Source organism: Taeniopygia guttata, chromosome 3 (assembly GCF_048771995.1).
Source record: "Taeniopygia guttata chromosome 3, bTaeGut7.mat, whole genome shotgun sequence".
Classification (NCBI taxonomy): Eukaryota; Metazoa; Chordata; class Aves; order Passeriformes; family Estrildidae; genus Taeniopygia; species Taeniopygia guttata.
In genome coordinates, this window is record NC_133027.1 from 6,735,347 (window position 1) to 6,759,379 (window position 24,033).

Below are 24,033 nucleotides of genomic sequence, written 5' to 3' on the forward strand. Positions count from 1 at the left end.
ATTTGGGAAGGGCTCTGCCCTCCACACACACACACGGAAGCAATCATGCAAAAGGTCAGAACCATTTGGGGGAGACATTTTAACATGTGTTACATCCAGTGTTACCCGTTTCTAGAAGCACCTGTGACACATGCAGGTCATTATCTGAAATTGCCAGACCTGTTCATAGCAATGATTCCCATTCTAAGGAAAAATCAGTGAAATGAGGCTTTATAAAATTTAGATGTCTTCCAGCATGTTGACTCATAATGCAAATAAATATCAGAAATTGGGAGACAGTGTTTAAAATGTTTTATGTACTCACCTTGCCTTCAGTCAGGTAAGTAAAGGAGGTAATCCTCCCACAGAGAAATTTCTACCTGTGCCTACTTTCAGGCAGGAGCTCACACTGTTCCCAGCTTTGCCTGCCATAGCCCAGGGAACGTGACAAAGTGCTTTTCAGAAGCTCATTTTTTTCCCTATTCCCAGTTGTTATTTCCCACCAAAATAGTGGCTTCTGGCAAGGGTATCCTGGCACGAGCGGACACAAAAGGTGAACTGCAGTTAAGTGCCAGCTTCCAAAATCACCTGGAGCCTCATTGCAAATGTCACATAAGCAGAGACAGCTATCACAGAGGGGCAGCTGCTGCTGTTCAAACTCCAAAAAATCCTCATCCCCAGCATTTTACATTCCAATCCTGTCTGGATTTTTTATTTCTACTCTTTCTAAGGAGAGGTCACACCTAACATTTGAAGGCTCACAAAAAGTGCATTTCCAAGCTGGTAATTAAGGCTTGAGCAACGCAGTCCTGGCTCACATTGGATGCAACTTTGCAGCTAAAAATCCCCACTTGGCACCGCCTTGAAATTTTGGAGAGAAATTTCACATTTCCTCAATGTCTGGGCAGAGCTGACATTCAGAGGCTTGCAGGCACTGCAGGATTCTGTAGCAGCGCAGCTCCCAGCTCAGGCAGAGCTCTGTAATTCAGGTTTCATTGATTCACTATGCAGCAGGCACGGCAAGGTTATGGGAAACTTTGTGATGACCATCTGCCTTCCCCTGCGAAGGGAGCAGCGAGCGACGGCAACATTTCAAAGGAGGCAGCAGAGCAGGCACAAATAAGTCATGTTCTGCCGTATCTCCCGTGAAACACCAGATAACAGCTATTTTTCACACTGATGTACAATAGGGCACCCAGCTCATATGTCAGCAAAATAGAGAGTAAGCTTTCAGACGGAATCGAGGAAATCACAGGCACTAGATTGCTGTGAGGATATTTTGTCTGTTCCCTTCTTTCTGGAGGCAAACCCTTTCCTATCTAAGCAAGGATTTTGCCTTTGCTCCAGTTAAATATGAATGTGGCACCACACCACCTGTGGCACCAGAGGGCTTTTCTCTGATACAACCCTTGGAGAATAACAGAATCATAAAACAGCTTGGATTGGAAGAGACCTTAAAAATCATCTCTTTCCAAGTCCCTGCCATGGGCAGGGACAGCTTTCACTAGTTCAGATTGCTACAGACCCTGTCCAACCTGTCCTTGAACATGTCCAGAGGTGGCACAGCCACAGCTTCTCTGCAGTGGTTACAATCTTAGAGAGGAAAGCAGAAGAAATATGGGGGGAAGCAGTCTTTCATTCACCCCATTTTTATGGATGACAAATTATGCGTAGAAAAACGGAGACCCACTGCTGCCAACATGAATTTCAGCACCTCCCAGAGTCCAAGACAGGGACCTACCTGTTCTTGGAGTCTCATGGGAGCTTCAGAGGAGTTATCCACTGCCCCAAGTTTTCTGCTGTCCTCCAGGACCAACTTAGTGAAAGAACAAGTCACAGAGGGCTAAACTCCTTTACTAAGCCTAAGGTCTGGGAAACAAAATGTGGCCACAATGACTTGTGTAAGTGATGCCTGAAGAATCAAGCAGGTTTTGAATAAGATTCTGCATAGTTCTTCATGAAAAAGGCGTTTTCTGCTAATAATTACTGCATCCTTCCTGGCAAAGGCCCACGCACTGCTGTTTTCAATTTAATAACATATTTTTATGTTTCAGACTGCAGACCCCTTACACTTTTTAACCTACATCTGCTGCTACTCTCTGATACTATATGCAGAAAAACAAACCCCCCACCAAATAAGTAACAGTAGTAGCTGTTGGTTGTACATGATTTTCTACCCATGTAGGATGTACAACCGAAGATGTTAATTGATTTTAGCAAGGTCACTTGCATGGTTGGAATCTTGTTTCAAATCCCCGGTCTGTGTCTGTCTTTCTCTTTTCTTTTCTTTCCTTTTTTTTTTTTTTTTTTTTTTTAATGTCTGATGAACTGTTAACAGTGTCTGCTCTTCCAGATTCTGATGGCAGGTAATTTGCTCCAGATCTGAGCATCTTTAAAGATGCAAAGAAACATAGATCACCTGCTGGGGTGTGTGATATTTCATCTAAAACAGGGGGTAAGCAAAATTCTTTGCTTCAATGGACATTATTAAATTGTTTTTTGTGTCCTCCCTTCTCTTTTTCTGGTTGTCCCAAAGTCATTTGATATATTTAGGCTCTGAAAGGGAGGAGAATGAGGACTAAGATGACAGGCATGAACAGCTTCACCTTCCTGTTCCCCCAGCATGATGGACTTTGCCACCCGTGTCTATGCTGACCTAACCTTGCTCGTGGTTGAAAATCCAAACTCCTTGTTTGTTCAGCAGTAAGATTCACTAATTGTGAATGAATGGGTACAGAACAAAACCCTTCTATGTTTCAGGCTGGAAACTTATCTGTAAAGGATGCTTGGACCCTTAATTTCCTAGGAAGATGTGTAAGTGGCATGGGAAGTTTGACTTGCTCCAGCACTGAGGACCTCTCAGGTTAAAGGAAACTCGCTGCTCCTACTGAGCTAAATATCTTCTGCTAGTGATAATAGTAGCAGGCACAGATCCTCTCAGCATGCAGCCCAGAGGGACACTAGAAATACTCTCTCACTACTAAAATTACCTGTGGCCTTTTTTTTTTTGTTTCCTTAATACTTTCAGTGCAGCTGCTGCAGGCCCAGCTCCCGCTGGGGGTTCTGTGTGGTCACTGCAGCAGCAGCCGCCCTTGGCAGGGCCTTACCCTCTGCTGGGGTGTTTTATTTGTCCAAAATCACTCTAAGTTAGGAAGAAAGCAGGGCTGTAGTCAGCACAGAGAATGGCAGGGAGCTGTGGGGACTGGCACTGAGGGACAGGGATTAGTGGTGGGCCTGGCAGTGGTAACTCAATGGTTGGGCTACATCATCTTGGAGGTCTTTTTTGAACATAAATTATTCTATCATTCATCTCTGCTCCAAATGGCATCAGCCTCCTCTGGCTTTCCTCTCACAGGAAAAAGGGAGGGTTGAAGGTATTTTTGAGAGGGCATGGCTCCTGCCTTCTTAGCACCTTGCTCAGGAGAGGTTGGGCTGGCAAGGGTTTTAAAACTCTTTTCAGATCCCTAGCAATGGGGAAAGGAGCCCTTGTTCCCAGCTGCCTGATCATTCCCATTCAAATACACCTACAGGACCTTAGCCAGAAAACTTATCTCTATTTTTATTTTTATTTAACTGCTTCTTCTCATCAGCTGGAGTGATAGATCATTATCAAGCTGCATTATAGAAATGTTAGGATAAAGCATGCCATCCTGCTTGCATGCTATTTTATCTTAAAAGCTTAAGCTGTTCAACAAAGGGCAACCAGGAATGTCTGCTGAAATACATTGTGTGATAAACATCCTAATGAAATCAATGCAGTTGTTTCTCCCTCTGATAAGGACATTCCTACTCCACTGTAGGTCATTATGCTAAAAACCACAGAAGTTAGGATGAAGCAAGCTGGCTTTTCAGCCAGCTGCCAGTTTTCAAGGTAAAAAAAGTAATAAAAAATTTAAATCCCCTTTCATTTAGGGTTTAACATATTGGGCTGCTCATGTTCCTTTCAGCCTCACTGTAAAACTTTGGAGAAAGGTTTTTTCTCCTCAATCAAACTGATTCTTCCATCCCTGTCCCTAGTACAGTTATGCACAGAGATCTCGTACCAGTCAATCCCTGTTACACAGCCACCCATTACCAAAAATTCTTGCAGCATTCCTTTCCAGAGCAAAGCACATAATGCTGATTCATGTCAGCATTTCCCCCCACATTTTTATGTAGCAGTTTTCAGTTTTCCTGCCGTTGCAGCTGTGTAGGTGCTCCTGCACTGTTTGCTCTGCAGCTGTTCTGTATGGATGAAGGATGGAGGGGGCATCCAGAGCAGGTGAACACTGAGGGCAGGACATTTGAGGTAGAGCTGCACCTTGTCTGGCTGGGAACAGGGACAGAACCATGGCCAAGGGGTCTGCTCACACAGCAAAAACTAATTATATGAAAGTGGCCATGAGAAGTTATCCAGGAAATAATTGTCTAACTCTCTGCTGCAATAAAGAAGAATTCTTCAATTTCCAGCTACATAGCAATGATGAGGCTCAGCTCACCAGCTAACAAAGCAAATTCGGTTTATGGTCACTGTGAAGAGTCAGGCACATCTAAAAGACAATCTACTCCATCCTGAGGTACAGGTCAAAAGCAGATTTGTTCTCTGCAGTTGCCTATTTCTCTGTTCTTAAAGCAGAGGCATGAGATTACTTAAGACTTGACCCCAGATTTTACCATGCTAAAAATGCCTGATCTGCCTGTCATTCCTGGCTCATGCTGGCCCCTTCACAGACGTGTCCTGCTGGTTAACAAAACCACAGCCCTTCAGCCTCTTCCCAGGGAATTCATGGACTTCTAGGGCAACTTTTAAGTGAAAGAAAGAAGTACACAGAGCACCCAAAAGGAAACCAGAACCATCTGACACCGCTTTCTGATGACTTTGGGCCTGTACCCCTACCCTCAACAGCTTTGGGTTTCTAGATTTTGATAAAAGAAGCAAGAACAGATTAAAAGTGTTTCAAGGGACTTATATTGTAGTATTAATAACAGAGAATAAAAGAAATGTCCTAGAATTAAATCAAATTATGTAAGAATTCATAAGAGTGCAATAACAAAGAGTGACTGCCATTAGGGATCTCTTCTCTTTGGAAGAGCTTCTGGCAGTGCTGTTTCTGAGTGGTGCTCCTCACTTTATTCCTTCAGCCAACAAACCTGTCAGGTTTTCTGAGAATCATAGTGTGGTCAGGGTTGGAAGGGACCTTGGAAGGTCACCTGGTCCAATCCCTGAAATGAGCAGGAACACCTTCATCTAGATCAGGCTGCTCAGCCACGTCCAACCCGGACATGAATGTTTCCAGGGATGGGGCATCCACCATCTCTTTGGACAAGCTGTCCCTACATCCCATCACTGTCAATTGGCATCTCTGTCAAGGCAAGGGAAGGACAGAAAGGAAGGAAAAAAGGCTCTAACTCCATCTTCTGCTTCCTTTGCACATCTCTCTGGGAAGAAAATACAAGATAATCTCTCTCCCTCCTATACCAGCCTAACTCCACTTCCCTCCTAGACTATATTTCATCTTTACATCCTTTGCAGCACCTCTTCAGTCTTTATCCTATCTTCAAGATCTTTGTTTCTAAACTGATCCCTTCATCCACAAGGTCAGATTCCCATTCAGTCCATCTCAGATCCCATCCCAGTTCCTTTTGGAAAAGAGGAATAGATTAACTGTCCAGTAGAGCTTTGTCCCCAGCTGTCCTGAGCAGAACCCGTGCACCCAAGGACACAGTGGTGTCCTTGAAGCTGATGAGCAATACCCACATGGGCTGGGATCATTCATCTCCCTAGGTGGGAAGGGTGCTGGAAGATGGGAGAGTCACAGACAGCACAAAGAGAACTGCAAGCACTGGAGGATAATTTTGGGCTACAGCTGGTCTCTGTCTTTTTCTTCTCTGCCCTCCATCAGGAGCAGGACACAGGCACAGCAGTGAAGCAGCTTTGGCACAGACAGTTCAGGCAGGTGAGCTGCTGTCAGCACCCCAGTCCCACGAGATGGGTGCAGGGGTGAAGGGCACAGCTTTCCTGGGATGCCCAGCAGCCTGGGGAGCTGGGATAGCTCACTCAGGAGGAAGGTGGGTAGCTCAGGAAACCTTGTAGGTGACACAAATTCACCTTCCAAAGGTGATCCATGTCAGCAGGCCTCTGAAATCATAGGTTACCCTGGGTGGGTAAATCTACCAGGTCAGGTATTAAAACATGACTGTCCTCTTGTTTCCAGCAGGCACAGAGCTCCTGCTCCCTCCTCACCATTCATTGTCCTTTGGAGAGATCCAGCCCTGCCCAGGATCACAAATCTTGGCACCAGCCTCTGCTTTTCACAGCCTGTCCCTGCCAGTGGAGGAACCACGGAGCAAAGGTATGGCTGCACTCACCCTAAATCCTCCAGGAAGAAGGATGATGGTAAAAGTAGCCAGTGCAGGTCAGAACTTTTTCAAGGAGATGCCAGGTGGGGGCAAATCCAAGCTCCTGCATTGCCTGCTAGAGCTGTGACTCTCCACCTATGCAAACTGCAAAAACATTTATGTCTCTGCCAGTTGCTAAGCCATGAAAACTGCCCAGGTGCAATTGAAAAAAAGAAAAAGGTGCTGGTCTCTGTGGTCTTGCCCACAGCTACTCTTCATCCCAAAGGATTTTGTTTGTGCCAAGGAGAAACACAGGAAAGAATCATTGACAGCAGTGCTTTGAGGGAATTGTGTAAAACACCAATATTTGGATATATACAGTTAAATGCTCTCATTGGCATATGCAGGAATGTGTTTGAAGAATGGAAATGGTCTCTCATGTTTGGCAGTCTCAATGAATCTGTATCATGAGTACTTTTAATCAATGAATACTCTATATGAATTCTGATTTCCTCCACAGCTTAAGTGCAATATTAGAAATGTTCAAAGGAAAGGAAGAAAATTGCAACGAATGTTAAAAAAATTAGAGTGTTTTTTCAGCACAGACCAGTGGCCCATCTAGCCCAATTTTCACTCTGTCCATTTCTAAACTATGGTGCACCAAGACAGTATATTCCATGACACAGATGAAAGATGCCCTTTGGAGTCTCAGAGTATTGTTGATTTTCCAGCTCTTCAATGAAAAAAAAAAAAAAAAAAGAAATTAAATTAGCTGCTTGGGAAGAGGAGGAAAATAGAACAGTTCAATTTTTATAATAGATAAATCTTTCTCCTAAATGCAGTGATTTGAATTATATTAGCAACAAAAAGTAAGTGAATTAATGAATTAAAGCTATCTTTGTACTCCAGTGAAATTCAACAGTTTTGTTATCTCATGAGGATCATGCTTTTCTCCAAATGGAGTAAACAGGACAATATTCCACCAAAATTCTTTCGATCTCTTGAGAATATTTAATCTTTAGATTTCTTGAGGTCTATGGAGCTATAGGTTAAACAAGATCCTAATTACTAAATTTAAAAAGACAGCAGAATGCACCAAAAAAAAAAAAAAAAAAAAAAAAAAAAAGTCTTCTTTCCATACCAGCAACTAAAGAGAGATTTGGGTGGATGAGAATGGGATCCAGTGGCTGTCAGGAGATTCTAAAGAGGGGACACAGATTTTCACTGACATATTTGTGGGCCCTCTTGCTTTGTGAGCATCCCACTGTGTGCCTCTTCTAATTGCTTTCCTTACACCACTTGAAATCCAATACACAGAAGAAATAGGAAGCAAATCTGCCAGAAAGTGAAAAGGATTGGATTTGCCTGGTTTTATTACTTCATTTAAAGGAAATGTTAAAAAAACAAACAACAGAGAATAAAAAGTGAGCAGTAAAGCAGATCCACAGGAATCATTTAAGCCTTTACAATCTGAGGTTTCAATAATGACACAGAAAAGGGTGCTTTTCTCTTTTTAAATTATGTTTTATGTTGGCAAACATCTCTTTAATTTTATCTGTCTCCGCTCATCTTGTTTTCTCCAGGGACCAGCAGCCAAAGTACTGAAACACTGCAAAAATGTTCTATCAAAGGCAGGAAGAAAAGAAGTAACTGAGAATCAGACAGAGCCAAGTGTGATGTAGCAAGATTTTGAGTCTAGAATGGTTTTGAGGTTAATTTACAGGTAACTGGATTAGCTAAGCCCAGGCTTTGAATACGAGTTGCTGCTGTGCTCTTATCCAAATCCTAGCAGGGACTTAAACTCTCACAATGCTCAGTAAGATATAACAAGGCACTGCACAAAGCAGATACAGTTGAGGACACTTAACACTTCTAGCTGAAAATTCCCCTTTTCTAAGAGATAATTAATCAGTTTTCCCTCTTTTTTTATTTTTCTCAAATTTGGCATTGTGCAGCAATTTCTCTTCCGTGAAGCATCCCTCCCTCCTCTCCAGCACACACTGGGTTTTAATGAGTTTGGCCATTTGTTAGCTGGAGAGAGCCAAAAAAATGTCTGCTTTCAGATGCTTTCCTTTTTTATTCTTTTTTCTTTTGTTTTCATGGCACTGGATGAGGCTCTGGGAAGGGGAAGTGGGAATGAGGCATTTAAGTAGGCCTTGGTTTATGCATTAAAACCTAACTAAACCTGGGGTTCTGCTGACCCAGGTTACTTTTAATTCAGTACATTCATAGAGATTTTTGACACCCCATTTGAACATCAGCAGGTAGCTTTTATGTCTCAAGATCACCTTGTAATGTGCTCCCTTCATGGTAAAATCTTGTGTTAGTAGCCCACAGAGATGAAGGTGTTGTCATGTGCAATTTTCTCAAAAGTCTTTAATTCTTGTCCCAGTTAAAAAAGGTTAAAGCCCATGGCATCATGGCATGGAATACCACATCATGCCATGGCATCATGTGGAATTGTTCAAAAACATGCAGGTGTGGTGTCTGGGGACATGGTTTAGTGGTGGACTTGGCAGCGGTGGGTTAACTGTGGGACTTGATGTTCTTTCCAACCTAAATGATTCTATGACTCTCTGGGCTTCCCATTGCCTCTCATCACTGCAGAGCTCTTACACTGGAAGTTCACTGACACAAGGAGGGTTGGATTTCCGTGTTTTCTCAGTCATACTCTGTGGGAGACGGTGTCTTACACTGTCTCAGCACAGGGCACATTGCAGTGATATAGTGTTACACAACAGTGTGAGGCAATCAGGAAATTTTACATCATCCCAAACCCTTCACCTAGAGATTGCAGGGGGTGCCACTGAAGAAAGTCTGCATGCCTGGAAAATTATCTCAGTGCAGCCTCTGGGCTGTAGAGGACTGGGAAGACACAAATGAAGCCCAGCAGATGCCGAGATCTCGGTTCAGACTGTAATCACTGGTCACCAGTGAGGTTCTGGCAGGGCCCAGGACCCTGCAGTGCAAGATGCTGTGCAAACACACAGCTGGAGAAGCTGCCCATGCTCCACAAATCTTCCCATTCTGGTGCTGGACTTTCTTCAGTAGCTGCATTTCTTAGTGTGAACTGGTGATGCCAGAGGTGAGGCCCCTTTCCTCTCTGTCATAAGCTTGCATCTCCTCCCTGCCAAGCTTGGGAGCAGCTGCTCATGTGGTGTGTGGTGAAATGGATTGGAGAAATAATCCAGGTTTATGCAAAATGAACAGAAGGGGGAAAAGCGAAAGAAAAAAAAAAAAGGAAAACCAAATATTTAATCCCCTTATCCTCTCCTTGCTGCCATCTGGCAGAAGATTTCTTTAATTTTCTCTGTTCAGAACCCCCAATCTAATGGTGATATCAGTTGTGCCACACCTGAAAGGCTCCATCCTAAAGGTGGCTGTATTTCACAGCTGGGTATTTGTCCTTACTCTGGATACACAATCCCTATTATCTTCAAGGAGAGTTTCTGATTTGGATGTGCCTCTCCAGCCAGAACAAAGCTCAAAGCATGAGAAGCCACAACTGAGGCTCTGAGTCCTGAGTCAGGCTGCCTAACCAAGGTGTCAGGCTGGAAATGTCAGGAGTACTGTGAAAATGTCAGGACTACTTCACTGCCTGCTACAGGAAAAGAGGAAGACAGGGCACCTTTGGAAGGCAATTTTTATCTTAAATGGACTGACTCTCATTCTTAGGGATTTTAGTCCTCCTAAAGCCTACAGTGCCCCAAAGCCTTGTTTATGTACCTTCATAAAATGCTTGAAGTTAAGTTATATGTGTTCCTAGATGTGTACATTAATGTAGTGCTGCTGTTAAAAATGAATTCAAGATACAAAGTGAGATGAATATTTAATTTCTGTGTATAAGCACTTCTGGAGAAATGCAGAAATTCTCTGTAAATAATATTAGTATTAACAACCATCCTTTCAACTTATTTCAAATTTTTCCTTGCAATACATCAAAGCTTTTCTTCCCAAATATACATTTTATAATTACTGTAATGCAATAGGTGTTAAAAACCCAAAAAAAGGTTTTTCAAAATCACCTGCTGCACAAAGTGATTTTTCAGTTTTATATTATTATAGTCTATTTGGAAAGGTTTTGGTTCTGGCAGAAGAGGAAGGATTGGACTTTTAATTCTAAAGCAAAAATGTTGCAGATGGTGGGACCTTGTGGTATCTAGCCACCTTTGGATTTCATGCAAATATTTAGGGAAAAATTCTGATAGAGCAAGCCAAAGAGTAATCAGATGTTAAAGCTCTTCCAGATGATGGAATTTCAACATTTGTCTCCTGAGCACTCTGCAAAATTTCTGTCTCCCTGCTGCAATAAACTGGAGATATCTGGCAATCTATTTTGGATGAGGATGGCATTTAATTCCAGTTCTTTCAGTGGGAGCTAATTCCTTATTCAGATTAATGTATTTTAGCTCTTTCGCAACTGTCTAATAATAATTTCCAAAAAGAGTTTTTCAAAGCCCTGTCAGAGATTTGGAGTGAGAAAAAGTTGCAATGGACTTGAGAAGGAACCTAGATTTTCCCTGTGAAATTATTCTGGGAGGTTATTCTTCTCATGTCAGTGCACACACAGATTATTCCCTGGGATTTTTTGGAAAATCTTCACCTGATATGAGCCTTTTCTCTAAAGATCTCTAGATTCAGCATTTCCTCATGCTTACACAAATTTCATGGAACTGTTTTTGGGGTAATTTGAAATAAAAGTATAGTGACATTCACCTTACCTAATTTTAACCATCTGAAAGGGTAATGCATAATGCGAATATTATTGCTCTGGTCTATGATGTCTCTGAATAGTGACTTTCTCCAGTCCTAATGTAGATGTTCAGAGAAACTGAAATTAATTACTCCTGCAGGTTCACCCTTCTATCCTCTGGTTGCACATTTGGCTCACTTTAGATTAGATGCTGAATAGAAAATGGCTTTTAGAGGAAATATGTGTGTTGCTATTGTGACTCTCTGCATGAGCACCCACAAATTTCTCCAATACAGACCCTCATTGGAAGGGTCACAGCCTGACTCTGAAGACCAGACGAGATCCCATCCACTGCAGCAAAGGCCCTGACATTTTGAACAAAAAGAGAAGAAATGGCCTGACTCCACAATTCTTTTCACAAACATCACCAGCCATTTCCTAGACAATAGTTCTGTGATCATGCTCAACTTGGAGAAAAACTAGGATAGGATCCAGCTGAATATTTCATAACTATCCTGTTAAACTAAGTTTTAGGACTGTCTGCTACCATAATTTTTCCCTGGCACAACCAGAATACAATTAAGAAATGACAAAATTCAACAGGGACAAAATGGAGCCAATTTTTGACATTAGAGGTATGAGGATTTTCAAATTTGAAGTGCTGTGAAACAATCAAACAATGCACAACATGGCAAAAGGACTTTTACAAATCATCCAAATCCAAATCAAATCACCCATCAAAAATTCACAGTCAGCACAAAACTCCAGAAGAGGACTTGTTTCATTCTAGAAAGGAACAAAACAAAAGGAACAAACAGAAGCAAAATTCCATCAAGACTTCCCTGACAATTTAATGCTTCCTCTGCAGCCTCCAAAGCCCTGTTCAAGCTCTTCCCAGGGAACTGTGTGTGTCCTGCTGAGCTTGATCTGCAAGAAGGTGAAGGAGGAAGGAGAACATCGAGTACTGAAATGTCTGTCCTTGCAAAGCAGTGTCAGAGTTGGAGTTAAAATAAGTGCCTTTTCTCTGGGGGCTGCAAAACTCCAACTTCAACATCAACTTTGTCTTTGACCTTGGTAATGTCATTTAAGTGCTGCACCTTCACTTTGAGATTGGCAGAACTCAGCTAACATGAATCAGTTCCAAGGGAGGATCCTATGTTACCCTTTGGGTACCCACATGCAAAGAAAGCTCTTCAAAAAATGTTATTATTTTCTGCTCAGCTTTCTAACTGCTCTGGATCTATCTGTATAAATTCTGTGACTCAGCTGCTGCTGACATGTCCTTCTTGCTTAATATTATCTGTGAACTTCACTTCTGTGCAATTCAATTCCATTTCCTGATAATTAATAGAGATGTTAGATGAGACTAGACCTAACACAAATTCTCCAGATACCCTGCAAGATACCTTCCATAAACTTGTTACATTATCATTTATCATGATTCCTCATTTACAATCTTTCATCCTGTTTCCAACCCAAATGACTGATTTCCCATCCAAGTCAATCTGAATTAATTTCTCTATTAGGGTTTCCTCATAATCCTGCACCAGCCGGAGAATGGGTTAGACTGACCTTATAAACTTTTTATGTGTTTGACCTCTTGATGTTACATGAAAGAGTCTCATAAAACTCCAGCAGCTTTTTGAATTTCTCCAGCAGCACCACAGCCCTCCTTTATGATGGGAAAAATCAATGTAAAGGAGAAGTCACAGCAGAATATGAATTCTTGAATGCATAGCCCTGCACCAAAACCACCATCCCACACCCCAAACAGCTCCTTTACCAAACACCTGGAAAGTTGTCCTTTGTGTTCGCTTTATCCTCATTGAAGAGGCTGTGGGAAAAGCCAATTCAAATGGTTTAGGCATGAACCTGAGGTTTTTTTAGCTTCATCCTGGGCTATTCCCTATCCTGGTTATCTTTTATTTAGCTGCTCTAAAGGAAGTGAAAACACATCCCATTCTGCCTTATTTTTCTTTGTTATTTTTACTATTTTAAAATGCAATCAGGTTTTCCACAACAGAAGTATCAGAATAGTTCCTAAAGGAGCTTTGTTCAGATCTGTTAAGTAGTGACAAATGATCTGTTTTAACTTGCCTTTTGAGGTGAATATTGTGATGAAAAAACCATGGATCATATGTAATTACAGCATTTGACATTTATATAAGACAAATTTCCTTTCAAGGATGTCCTCCTTCTCCCACTTCTAAAATCTGATAATTAAGGAAAGAAGATGGTAAAAGTCATAAGGATGCAGGGTTTATTCTTTTAGGAGTATAAAAAAAACCCCACCCTTTTCTTTAAAATGGAATTCCCAAAACCAAAAATGAAATGCTTTATGAGACCAGGGGAGTTCTTAAGCTTGTCAAGCTTGTGAAATTTATTTTGGGGTATGTACCTAAAGCCTAATGCTTGTGCTAATCTTGAAGCCTGGGGATAGAAAAGAGTGGAGAGACATTTGTAAATCTTCAAAAATGTTTGCATTTCTCTGCTGTTGTCCCAAATTTCTATGCCATTTACCATGACAAATCTGTTGTGCACCAACTGGGTGACCAGTGTTTTCTACATTCAGCTGGGAAATTAGTAATGGACAGGAAAATTAAGGTTAGTTAAAAAAGAAACAGCACTGTAAGAATGTTTATTACCACATATTCCAGCCATTCCTAAAGAGAAGTGGGTTTGTCATCTGGATGCAAAAGTCTACATGGTGAAATCTCTTTTGGGGGATGTTTTGTGCTTATCTGTGAATAAAACCTCACTCGAAGAGTTAAGACGATGAACAAACTGAACTGTGAATTTTAGGGGGGGAAATGCACATGAATGCATGTTGCATCTACTTGGCACTGAATTTGTTAATGTATTTGTTAATGTATTTGTTTAATGTATTAAAATCTGCTCTAAGAAATCATCCTGGAAAATGGTTAGGAAAAAAGTGATTTATATTTAAGTCACAGATTCTGTCAAAGAGATGGAATTGCATAATGAAATACTGCTAACAACATCTTTCTTCTTAATGAACTGCACAATTTTTTACAAACTAGACTGTCTTGGAAAACTGGAAGCCAGGATCACTTGTCCCATCGATACAGTGCCTTGGTCTTCAGTGTAAAACTGCATTAATGAGAGCCAGAGCATCCTCCTGGTGGGTAAATTTGTCTGCAGGGGCACTGGGCTGTGTCCTCAACCAGCTGGGTGAGTTTCTTTTGCTGTGATTTTGCTTCCCTAAAGTTTGAATACAGGAAAAAATTCCTCTTAAAGTGACTTTGTTTTTTTTTTCCTCCTTTATTTTCTAATCTGAAGCATAATGTGACAGAAAAATATTTTTGGAAAAATGTTGAAAGACTACGTAGTATGACCCTTTTAATACAAAAAAACAGGAACATTTTGTTAGGGGCATGTCAAAATGAAACAGTGGGAACATGCCCTTATCCTTCAATCCTTCAAAATGAAATTAGGGGCAGGGTGGACATTGTTTCAAAGATGCTTTTGGTTTCAAGAGTACTTGAAATTTCAGATAGAAATTTCAGATAGATATTTCAGATAGAAAAAGATGCAGATGACGATTTTTGGGCCAGCCAGGTCATGCATGATTTAGTCCAGGTAATTCAGCATTTAGAACAGAAGCAGCAAAACCCTCCGTGGCCATTGCTGAATCGTAGCACCCTTTAGGAAGCTGCTGACACGTGTGCAAAAATGCACCATGCATGTGGCAAGAATAACACCTGCCCATCAGGCTGACAATGCTCGTGTAACACTGGTGGAAACAATTACACAAAGTGTAAGAGAAACAAGACCCTGTTGTACACAAGTGCAGCTCTTCTGTCTCGTTTCAGTGCCAAACTTGGGCACGAGGGTTCAGTGCCTCAGAACCAGCCCTGTACCTGCTGTTTATCCTTACAGATTGGGAGAGATGCATGTCAGGTTTGGACTTCCCTGGAATTATTGTGGAACTCCTTAACGGGACCTCCCAGGTGTCCCACCATTAGCACAAGGAAATAAGTGTGGCAGGCTGGAGATGGATCTTTAATCCCCCTTGCTTACACTGCATTGCACTAGGAATCTCAGTGGTGTGTGTTGCCTTCAAAGGTGTGGGGCAGGAAGGCAGGACTGCCCTTTACCTTCTCAGATACCCTCAGCACAGACAAGCAGGATTTAGAGCTCGTGTAATTTTTAAAGAAGAATTGTTCTGCAAGACACCAAAATATTTGCCATCATACGTACTCAGGAAATGTTACACACATGTAGTGCCAACTAATTTTTTAGCTATGGATCATTATTAGACCAAAACTCTCTCCAAATTAGCCAGCTATTGACATGCCAGTCTCACAACCCATGCTCACCCAGCAGTTCCCTGTCTGTGATGCCAGTTTGCTGGCAAGAGTGGACTGGAGGAGTGTGTTTGGTGGCAAAACATAAAACTGGGGAGAAAAGCTGATCTGGCCAACTCACAGCTGTGAAGGTTCTCAGGTATCTTGCAGAGCTGCTGCTGGGCATGCAGGAATGCTGTTGTGTAGGAATTGCCTACCAATGTATGAGTGGTTCTAAGGAGAAGAAAAAAAAACTTAAGCAAAATGTCATACCAGAACTGCCACCAGAAATGATTGCAAGTTTGCCCTTGAGCTGATCCTACAGTAAATCTTTTTAGATGGAAATCTTCCCGCTGTCACCAGCTCTCCCTTGCTAGTGTCATCAGAGATCTCCAGCATTTCACCTTAAGCTCCTGCTCTCGAGTGGCCTGATCAGTGTAAAAGTGAGGCCAATTCACACCAGGGCTAGGGCAATGACATGTGCCACTGCATGTGAGCATCTCTGCAATGCTCAGGAGCTCGGTCACTGCTCTCTCCCTTTGTAGGATGCTTCACAGCCTCACTTCCAAGAACTTCCTTTACTGTCTAATCCCCACATGAGCACCTTGCCCCTTGGTAGGTAGGAAAACAGAGAACAGGACAAATGCAGTGAGAAAAAGAGGTATAAAAGACTTCATAGCTCGCTCCTTCAGCCTCTTGGTGTCATCCCCTCTCCTTTCCATCACTCAGAGTATCTGCTTTCCTACATTGTTGAAGACTTTCTTTTGTATTTGAAGCTGTTTTACAGCTGAAGTCTCAGCCACATCTCACTGTTTGCAGTATGAAGGGGCAATGGATGCGGGGCCTGCATAAATTAAAAGCTTTCAATACAAATGCAAGATCACGTTTTCCCCAACTCGATTGACTTCTCTTGGAGAACCAGTCAGCGGGTTCTTTTGTAAGAACCACTGTAGAGAGATCTTTTATCTCAGTGTGTGAAGAGGTTTAATATGGATTTTGCTCTTAGATTACTGTCTTCCAAATGCCTACCCCAGCCTTACCTACATCATTGTTTGCCAACTAAGATATGCCTGTAAATGCATACCCACATAAGCATAAAGGATGATAAATAATTTAAGAACGTCTCTTTGGCCTTATTTATCAATCTAACTTTGTCCTTACGAGATTCCTCTCACTTCTACCATAGAATAGAAGCGGTATATCCTTATAATAGAATATATAACGTCTCCTCTCCGTCTGGGCATATGTCACGTCTTCTTTTCTAATGTTAATAAATTTTATTCTTCTGCCTTGCTTGGTGGTACCTGAATTTGTTTTATTCTTGTTACAGATATCAAGAATACCCATCTGTTGTAAATCTGAAGACAGAAGTTCAGATCCCTCCAAGAGCTCACGCAGCCAGTACAGTAGGGGTCTACAGAGACCTTTTGGGAAAACACAGGGATGACTGTTATAAGAAGATACCATGCCAGTGTAAAAACATTTGCAGGCCTTAACCAAATATTTAATAATATTCAATGTAAAGGAAATAAATGGCTTTTTATGTCCACCGAGGACTGTCTTTTTTAGGGAAAATGGCAAAGTTCTACTGGGTTTTCTCCTTTTGGCAAGCAGATGACATCCACCCCAGGGATCCCCAGGGATGAGCCATTATTACTAGCAGAAGGGTTTTGTAATTGCATCTTGCTCTTCTCTCCTCCTAAACAACCTTCCAGTTGCTTCTTTATTATTATTCACATCAAGGCCTGGCACTGCACAAAAGGCCATGTCCTCCTGTAAGTGCTGACAAAACTAAAAGTGGAATAGCTGGGAGGGGAAGGCAACCAAGGTCATCCAAAAGGTCAATGGAGAATATTTTCTTTGCAGTCTTCTATATGGCCAGAACTCTCCGCTGCTGGATGGGAAGGAAGGAGCCCCACACCCAAGGAACTTGCTCTCTACACTCCTGGTCAGCTGAAGGTGGAACGTCCCTCAGAGATTGACAAGGAACGTTACGTTCTGAACTGAAGAATGGCAGTTCAAAAAGAGCACCCAAATACTCATTTTTGCCTTGCTTGATCTCTGCTGCCTTTCTGCTGTTTGTTTACATTGGAATGGCTTATCTGTACATGTTAACCCAGTTTCATGTTCCCAGTGCAGTCAGGGCTCATAGTCTGGCCTTGCTTTACAGGAGAGTGTTAACTTAATGCTTGGCTGTCAGAGCCAATGCAGAGACCCTTCCTAATGTACTAAGCAAAGGGAGGAGTGGAGAATTCTTCTAAAAATGCAAGGAAATACTAAATTTCTTGCCCAAACTGAGCAGACGGGCTGCCTAATCACATCTTCAAAAGCTGATGTCTACAGAGACATCTCCCAGCAAAGGCACAGCTCCACCAGCCCATCCAGGTGAGGAGGGTCAGGAGTCCTCCCCAGTGCTGCTGGACAGTATGGAAACAGAGTTGGAAGAGTAGAAGTGTCTTTTTATTTTTTTTTTCCCAAATTAGTTTCCCAATCTGTGAGCCAGAAGATGCTCCTATGCTTCAAACATTTTCCACTTGCTTTCATGCTACTGAGCAGCTATTCTGAGCTCAGCCTGCCCATCCTGTCTTCATCTGCGATGCTGAGATGAAAACTATCTGCAGCCTCCAGCCTCCCTCTTCTGATCTTCTCCCTGAACATGTTTTATTATTTTTCTTTGACTTGGTAGATTTTAACAGCCACAGAGCACTTCACAAAATCCTGAACCACATGCTTGGGTTGGAACAGGTGGTATCACAAAAGGGTGCAGAGCCACACTGCTTCTGAAGAAGCATCTGTTTGTTTGAGTTAGGGCAGTCTTGCACTCTAACTGATTTTACTGCAGGGATAATCAGTTTGTGGATATTGTTGGTGCATAGATGCCTACTCTGATGGAAGTGGGCTCTGGTTTCATATTTTCTCTGTCCCATAGAGGTGTCCCCCTCAGGGACATCTGAGGAGGGATTAATCTTAGAGCAGTCAGAAAGACTCCACAAATGCAAATGGAGCAAGACTCATTTGAAAGTACAGCTGTTAATGCGAGAAAAATTGAGAATCTGGCCAGTAGCAAAACTGCAATTAGAGGTTTCAAGATGTTAAGTGAATGCAAGTAATGCTTCAGCTTAAGCAAGAGCAGACTCAATATCCAGCTGATGTGTTTATCACAAATGTGGTAATAGAGATTTCTGGTTTATTGGCTGCTATTTTGCCTGGTGTTCATAAATGACTGATACTTAATTAATTGAAGGCAATATTACAGGAACCAATCTGCTGACAAAGGTTTCTTTAAACCAGCAGTTGTCATATTTATTTTGAACTCAGACAGGGAAGCTCTCAGTTATTATCTTTTCTCAGACAGAGTAGCAAATAAACATGAAAAGCAACAAAGAAACAATAAAGATGAAATACCTGAAAAAATGTTTTTATAGTTTTCTTTTTTTCCCTTCCATACAAAGACTGTGTTCAGAAATAACTTCTATTATTTTTATCTGGACCTTTTTTGGCTTTTCCTGGAAGAGGACAGAAAATTTTCTTTGGTTATAGGTGAATCGGGGTCAAAAAGCAATCTCTTCCCTCATATTTCATGGTACACAAGAAGTAATCCTCAGGTAATCAATAATTCTGTTTATACCAACAAATAAACTGTGCCTCAGACCACATTCTGGCCCTGAGGCAGAGGCACAATGTGCTCACTTCTAAGAACACCACACACCATTATCAGCAGAATGGAGCGGATTTACTGATCTGGAGTGGACTCTTTCCTATGCTGTCTCCCAAGTCACACACAGTCACTGTTCTAGAAGTCCCAGCTGACAAAAACAATGCTGATATTTGCCAAAACTTGAGATTTAACAGTTTGATGACTGACGGTGAGTGCTCAGCACAGATTTGTCCAGTCTGTGCAAGTTAGGGCACAGTCCAGACCCCAAGCACAGGAGCATCTTTTTTATGTCCTGTACTGAGGAAAGCGTGAGCAATGTTTCTCCAGGAAGTATTTCAAAAATCTTCATCAAGACTTCATATATCCAGCTTTGTTTTCCTGCTCTGCCACTGTCTATCTGCATGACCTTGGGCAAGTCACTCTCTGGCTAGGCTGCAGACTGCAGTGAGCAGACTACTGTGCTCCCAAAGCAAAGAGAGCTGGCATTTTCCTTCAGCCTGGTTCATCTGCACTTGCCTACAATCACCCCTAAGTAGCCAGAGTGGATTTTAAACCCATCTCAGGCTTTTGAAACCACCCTGCAGTCTGTGCTCTGAGTGTGAATGTTGTGTCTCTGCTCCTTCTCTGATGAGTGGAGAAACCAAGTTCCTGACTTATGGAGGGACAGTGATAGTAGAAATATTTAGGGCTGTAAGTTCTTCCAACAATACAGCAAGCAATGATTAAACAATTATCCTTCACATCCATATTTCCTCAGGAAAAGCCAAGCAGTTTCATCAGATTTTGCAGCCCGATAACAGCTGCTTCAAAACCGGAGCAGTTTGCTGAAACCTGCTTGAGTGGTCCCCACAAAGTTCCTGTGGGAAGCCTGCCAAGAACTCACCCCCTGACACCCTTCAGGCAGCCTCACCTGAGAGGTCTGAACTGATTTGGCTTCCATCAGGAGATGAGAAGGGAAAATAAGTAAAAGTTTCTCACAAGGCTTGAGGGAAATAATAAACTACAAAATGTTTTTGCAGCTCCTAGATGGAGCAGAAGTGGAACAGCTTAACACTGTCTTTGTGTCCCAGACCACAGTTTGACACTTGACCCATGTCAGCTGTAAACTAAATACATATGGGGCACCTTCATGATTTTGAAATCCCCATATTTTTTTAGAAGAATTTTGTTTAATTTGAAGCCATTATTAAAATAGCAAAACCTACCAGTATTAACCAAGGAACATGACCTTTGGGAAGTGAGGCAGCCTAGAAGATCCTGGTGGGTTATAATGGTGCAGGAAAGTTTAGCTGAGAAGAATCCCAAGAGCATGGATCACTGAATGTGATGAGCAATGGCTCACAATGAATAAGATCAGGCAGATTTGGCCCTCTTGTTTGCAGTCCCATGAGGTTTAGCCACAACTTTTCCTTAATGTCACAACTCAAGTATGAAGAAATACAAAACCTCACAGCTATAGTCACAGGGGTTCTCTCCCTTTGCTGAACAGCCAGAAACTCATCTACCTAAAAGGGTGCAGCATCTGAGATGTTTCTGTTTAAAAAAAAAATACAAAACAAGAAATACAGGCCTGAGTTTTCACATCCTTTGCTCACAGGAGCAAAGTGAGGGAGGTCAATAAACAGCTTGAGAGATGGGATTAAACCAAGATTTTGCCCATGGTTTGAAGGAGATCATGAGATGTTGCCCTTCAACTTCCTAACCCATGGTAGATGGGACAGCAAAGATGACAGAGATAAACTAGTGAATTAGTTATAAAAAACAGTAATTTAATCCCAGCAGCTGGAGCCAAAGAGACCAGAGAAAGTGACTGTCTGCAGAAACACTATCACTGAAGACCAGCCCAGGTTCAGGGCTGACCACAGATCCATAATAGAGTCCTTAACATATAAGAAGAAGGAAAATTGTGGCAAAGTGTGTTTCTCTTTCTCAGTAAAAGCAGGACCCACAGAAATGGGTTGTAATCGCTGGCTTTTCTCTGAAGTTTAGTCACAGGCTTTGGTGGCTTGATCTTCTTTCACTGGCAAGAGGGCAGAAAGCTCCCTGCTCAGTCCAGTTTTAAACTGAGCTACTTAAGGGTGCTTGTTCCCTCACCCAGAAGATGAAACACAACTCTTTGGGGGATTGAAGGTGCTGGGATGGTGTTTGGTAGTGCTGAGAGTTAGACTTCTATGTTTTGGGAAAACCTTTCTCTGTGTGCGAATTATCTGGCAATCCAATATGTAGCTAATTCAGACCACATTATCTTTTCCTTTGCTTTTATCTTTAAAAAAGGAGGAGCTGTAGGCAATCTTCTAATGAAAACAAACAAACAAACAAACAAAACCACATTGCAAGTGATTGCATCCTAGTTTTGATAAGATCAGTTAGGGTTTGTCTAGAGAAGAAAATTAACCTGGATTGAGAGAGTAGGACTACTACCACAACTATTTCTGTATAAAGCTGCTTTATAACACTGTTAGTCTAGATTATCAGTGTTATCCACTGAACTACCTTAATTTTAATTCTAAAACTGAGCAAAATGTAAAGGATTCACTTTAATTCTGCAGTAGCGGGATTGTCTTTGCAGCACACTAGAAGATAAAATCCATCCAGGGATATTTAATCCAGAATAACTTGTTTTTCTGAGCACTCTTTGCACTCAGGACTTTCCAGCAAGGACAACTTTTCATTTTCACACACTCCACTCAGGCAGCCACAACTCTGTACAAAGCAATTACTGTAACATCTACAGCCACGGGACCAAATCCAAGCTGTTCCACCTGGCACTTTTATTGAAGGAAAAAGACAATCAAATAAAATCAATCTATGTCTCTGCTTCAGATTTCGGAACAGGGACTGACTTTATGGGATCTTTTCCTGGTAAATGTACAGTAAGAAATAAATTGTAACTTCAGGATCTTAGTGGTGGTACTTGCAAGAGCATGTCCCTTACCCCCGAGGAACTCTTTGAAAGAGGGAAGAGATAACCCCAGAGATCTCTGGTTTACAAAGAGGAGCATGTCCTCTCCCCTATGACCTGAGCCGTGAGTAAATAGTGTCCTAGGGAGTTTGTTACACTCTGTTAAATAAATCCTGCCTCTGGTGCAATGCCATGGGGATCATGAAGATATACTGTAATCCACAAAAACTTCTTTCATGAGCTACCTGCAAACTTTGTACCTTATTTACTCACAGCAGGTTAGTCCTGGTGAACAGAATTGCTCCAGATGGGAAGGAAAGCAGATGGGTGTTTGTGTGCCAGGGAAATAGTCCTGAGACAATTTGTGCCAAATTGTTTATTCTTTTAATGGGGGGGACTGAAACTTCTTTCACCTTTTACCTTGTTTCAACTTTGCTGGAAGCCTCTAGCTGGTGGGATCCATCCCAAAAGTCCAGCCCATCCATCAGCGACAGAGTTAATAATTTTTACACTGAGAGAGAAAAAAAAAAAATTCCCACTTCCCTTCACCTTCTTTGCATGCAGGTTAAGAAGGCAGGACACCTGAAATTGCTTCTGGCCCAAACCTCCTGCTGCTCTTACAGCACTGGCAGGGGCAGGGAGACACAGGACCTCACTGTGCCTTTGAGGAAAGCTTTTCCTGACCACATTAAAGACAAATTATTCCACCACAGCAGTGAGGCTGGAAAAGGTGATAGTGCAAACCAGCTCTCAACCCCCCACACACCTCCTGTCCCTTTCCCCCCATGAATTGAACCTTCGAGGCATTGCAAGGTCTGCCGGTGCTCAGGTTCTTCTCCGCTCCCTTCTTCTCCTGCTCCGGCAGCGTCCAGTTCCCCACCCTCCCTCCTCGCCCAGAACAAAAGCAAGGCACCGGATTCAGCTGCTTCACGAGGAAAGCCCAGATCACACACATTTCGATAGAGAGAGATAGATATGATTATATTTCTCTTTGCTGTTTAGGACAAGAAATGAAGTGCTGCCTCTTTAATTGGCAAAAGCATGCAGTAAGAGCATACCTTTAATTTAGTGTTGGGATAGCTCACTTGCACCCTGGCTGTTGTCTTATTGGAGAGGGCAGCCTGCCTCAGATCCTCTAGCACTGAAATAATATCATCCAGCACGCATTTCTTATCCTGATTTCTCAACACACACAGATGGGAAAAAGTATAATTATAGCCTTTGTAGTTCACCTTCATTTCCAGCACGGCTCGGTGGATCTGCAGGATCACATCAGCCTGATGCAAAATATTGCCTCCGGGTTTGGAGAGGAGAATCACCCTGCCATACCTCCCCGGGGTGTGCAAGTCCGAATACAGCTGGCTTTTGGATTGATCGAGGGAGAAAAGGCTGCTGGCTAAGCTCCTCTCGATCTTGGCCAGGCTGTGGCTGGGGGCTACCAGGCTCTCCAGGTCAGTGTCAGGCTGGAAGCGGTTGAGCAGGCTGAAGCCGAAGATGATGGTCAGGACTGCGGGCACAGTGAGGAAAAACACCGGATGCCTGCTCACGAATAAGCCCAGCTTGTAGAAAAACGACTGGAGCCCTCTGTGTATCACCTGCCGCAGCATCCTCCACCAGATCCAGCCTGCAGATGCTCCTGGCCGTCTTAGAAAGCACATGTGACATGTGTAGCTCCTTACCCCTTCCTGCCAGTTTCCCTTTCTCTCTCCCTCTCTCTCTACTACTCCTTTAAAAGACTGCAGCAAGTTGCAGCAAGACAGCCAAATATTGATCAATGGGGTGTGTGTGTGTGCGTGCGAGTGTGTGTGTGTGTGTGCTGGAGATGGAAGGGACCGGGCAGAGGAGGGAGGAAGGGGGGGGCGGGGGGGGTTCCTTGCCTTTTTTTCCCTCTTTCTCTCCTTTTTTTCCCCCCGCTCTCCTCCCTCCCCCAAGCCAGGCAGCATCGCCGCCCCCCTTCCCCTCCCTCCCCTCCCGCCCGGTGCCCCCCTTTCCCCGGCGAGGCTCGGGCGCTGCACCGGGTGCGCCGCCGGCTCCGCAGTGCCCGCTCCGCTCCGCTCCGCGCAGCCCCGCGCCGCCCCGCTGCTCCGGGAGCTGCGGGCAGGGCTGCCGCGTCCCCTCCGCCCCTTCACACACACACACACGCGGAATTCGCCGGGGCCGGAGGATGATGCTGCAT

At 42.9% G+C, this 24,033-nt stretch overlaps 1 protein-coding gene across 2 annotated transcripts in view; it reads right to left on the minus strand.

Annotated features, from left to right (window-relative positions):
- PTCHD4 (patched domain containing 4) overlaps positions 1-23,691 on the minus strand; it is a 79,720-nt gene extending 56,029 nt beyond the window's left edge. The window contains exon 1 of one of the 2 annotated variants that reach the window (XM_072926305.1): positions 22,916-23,691. In XM_072926305.1, the coding sequence (XP_072782406.1) occupies positions 22,916-23,515 (600 nt within the window). In that variant the 5' untranslated portion in view covers positions 23,516-23,691. The remainder of the gene's footprint in view (positions 1-22,915) is intronic. The other variant, XM_072926306.1, reaches the window with a different exon arrangement.
- Between the last annotated feature and the right edge of the window lie 342 nt (positions 23,692-24,033).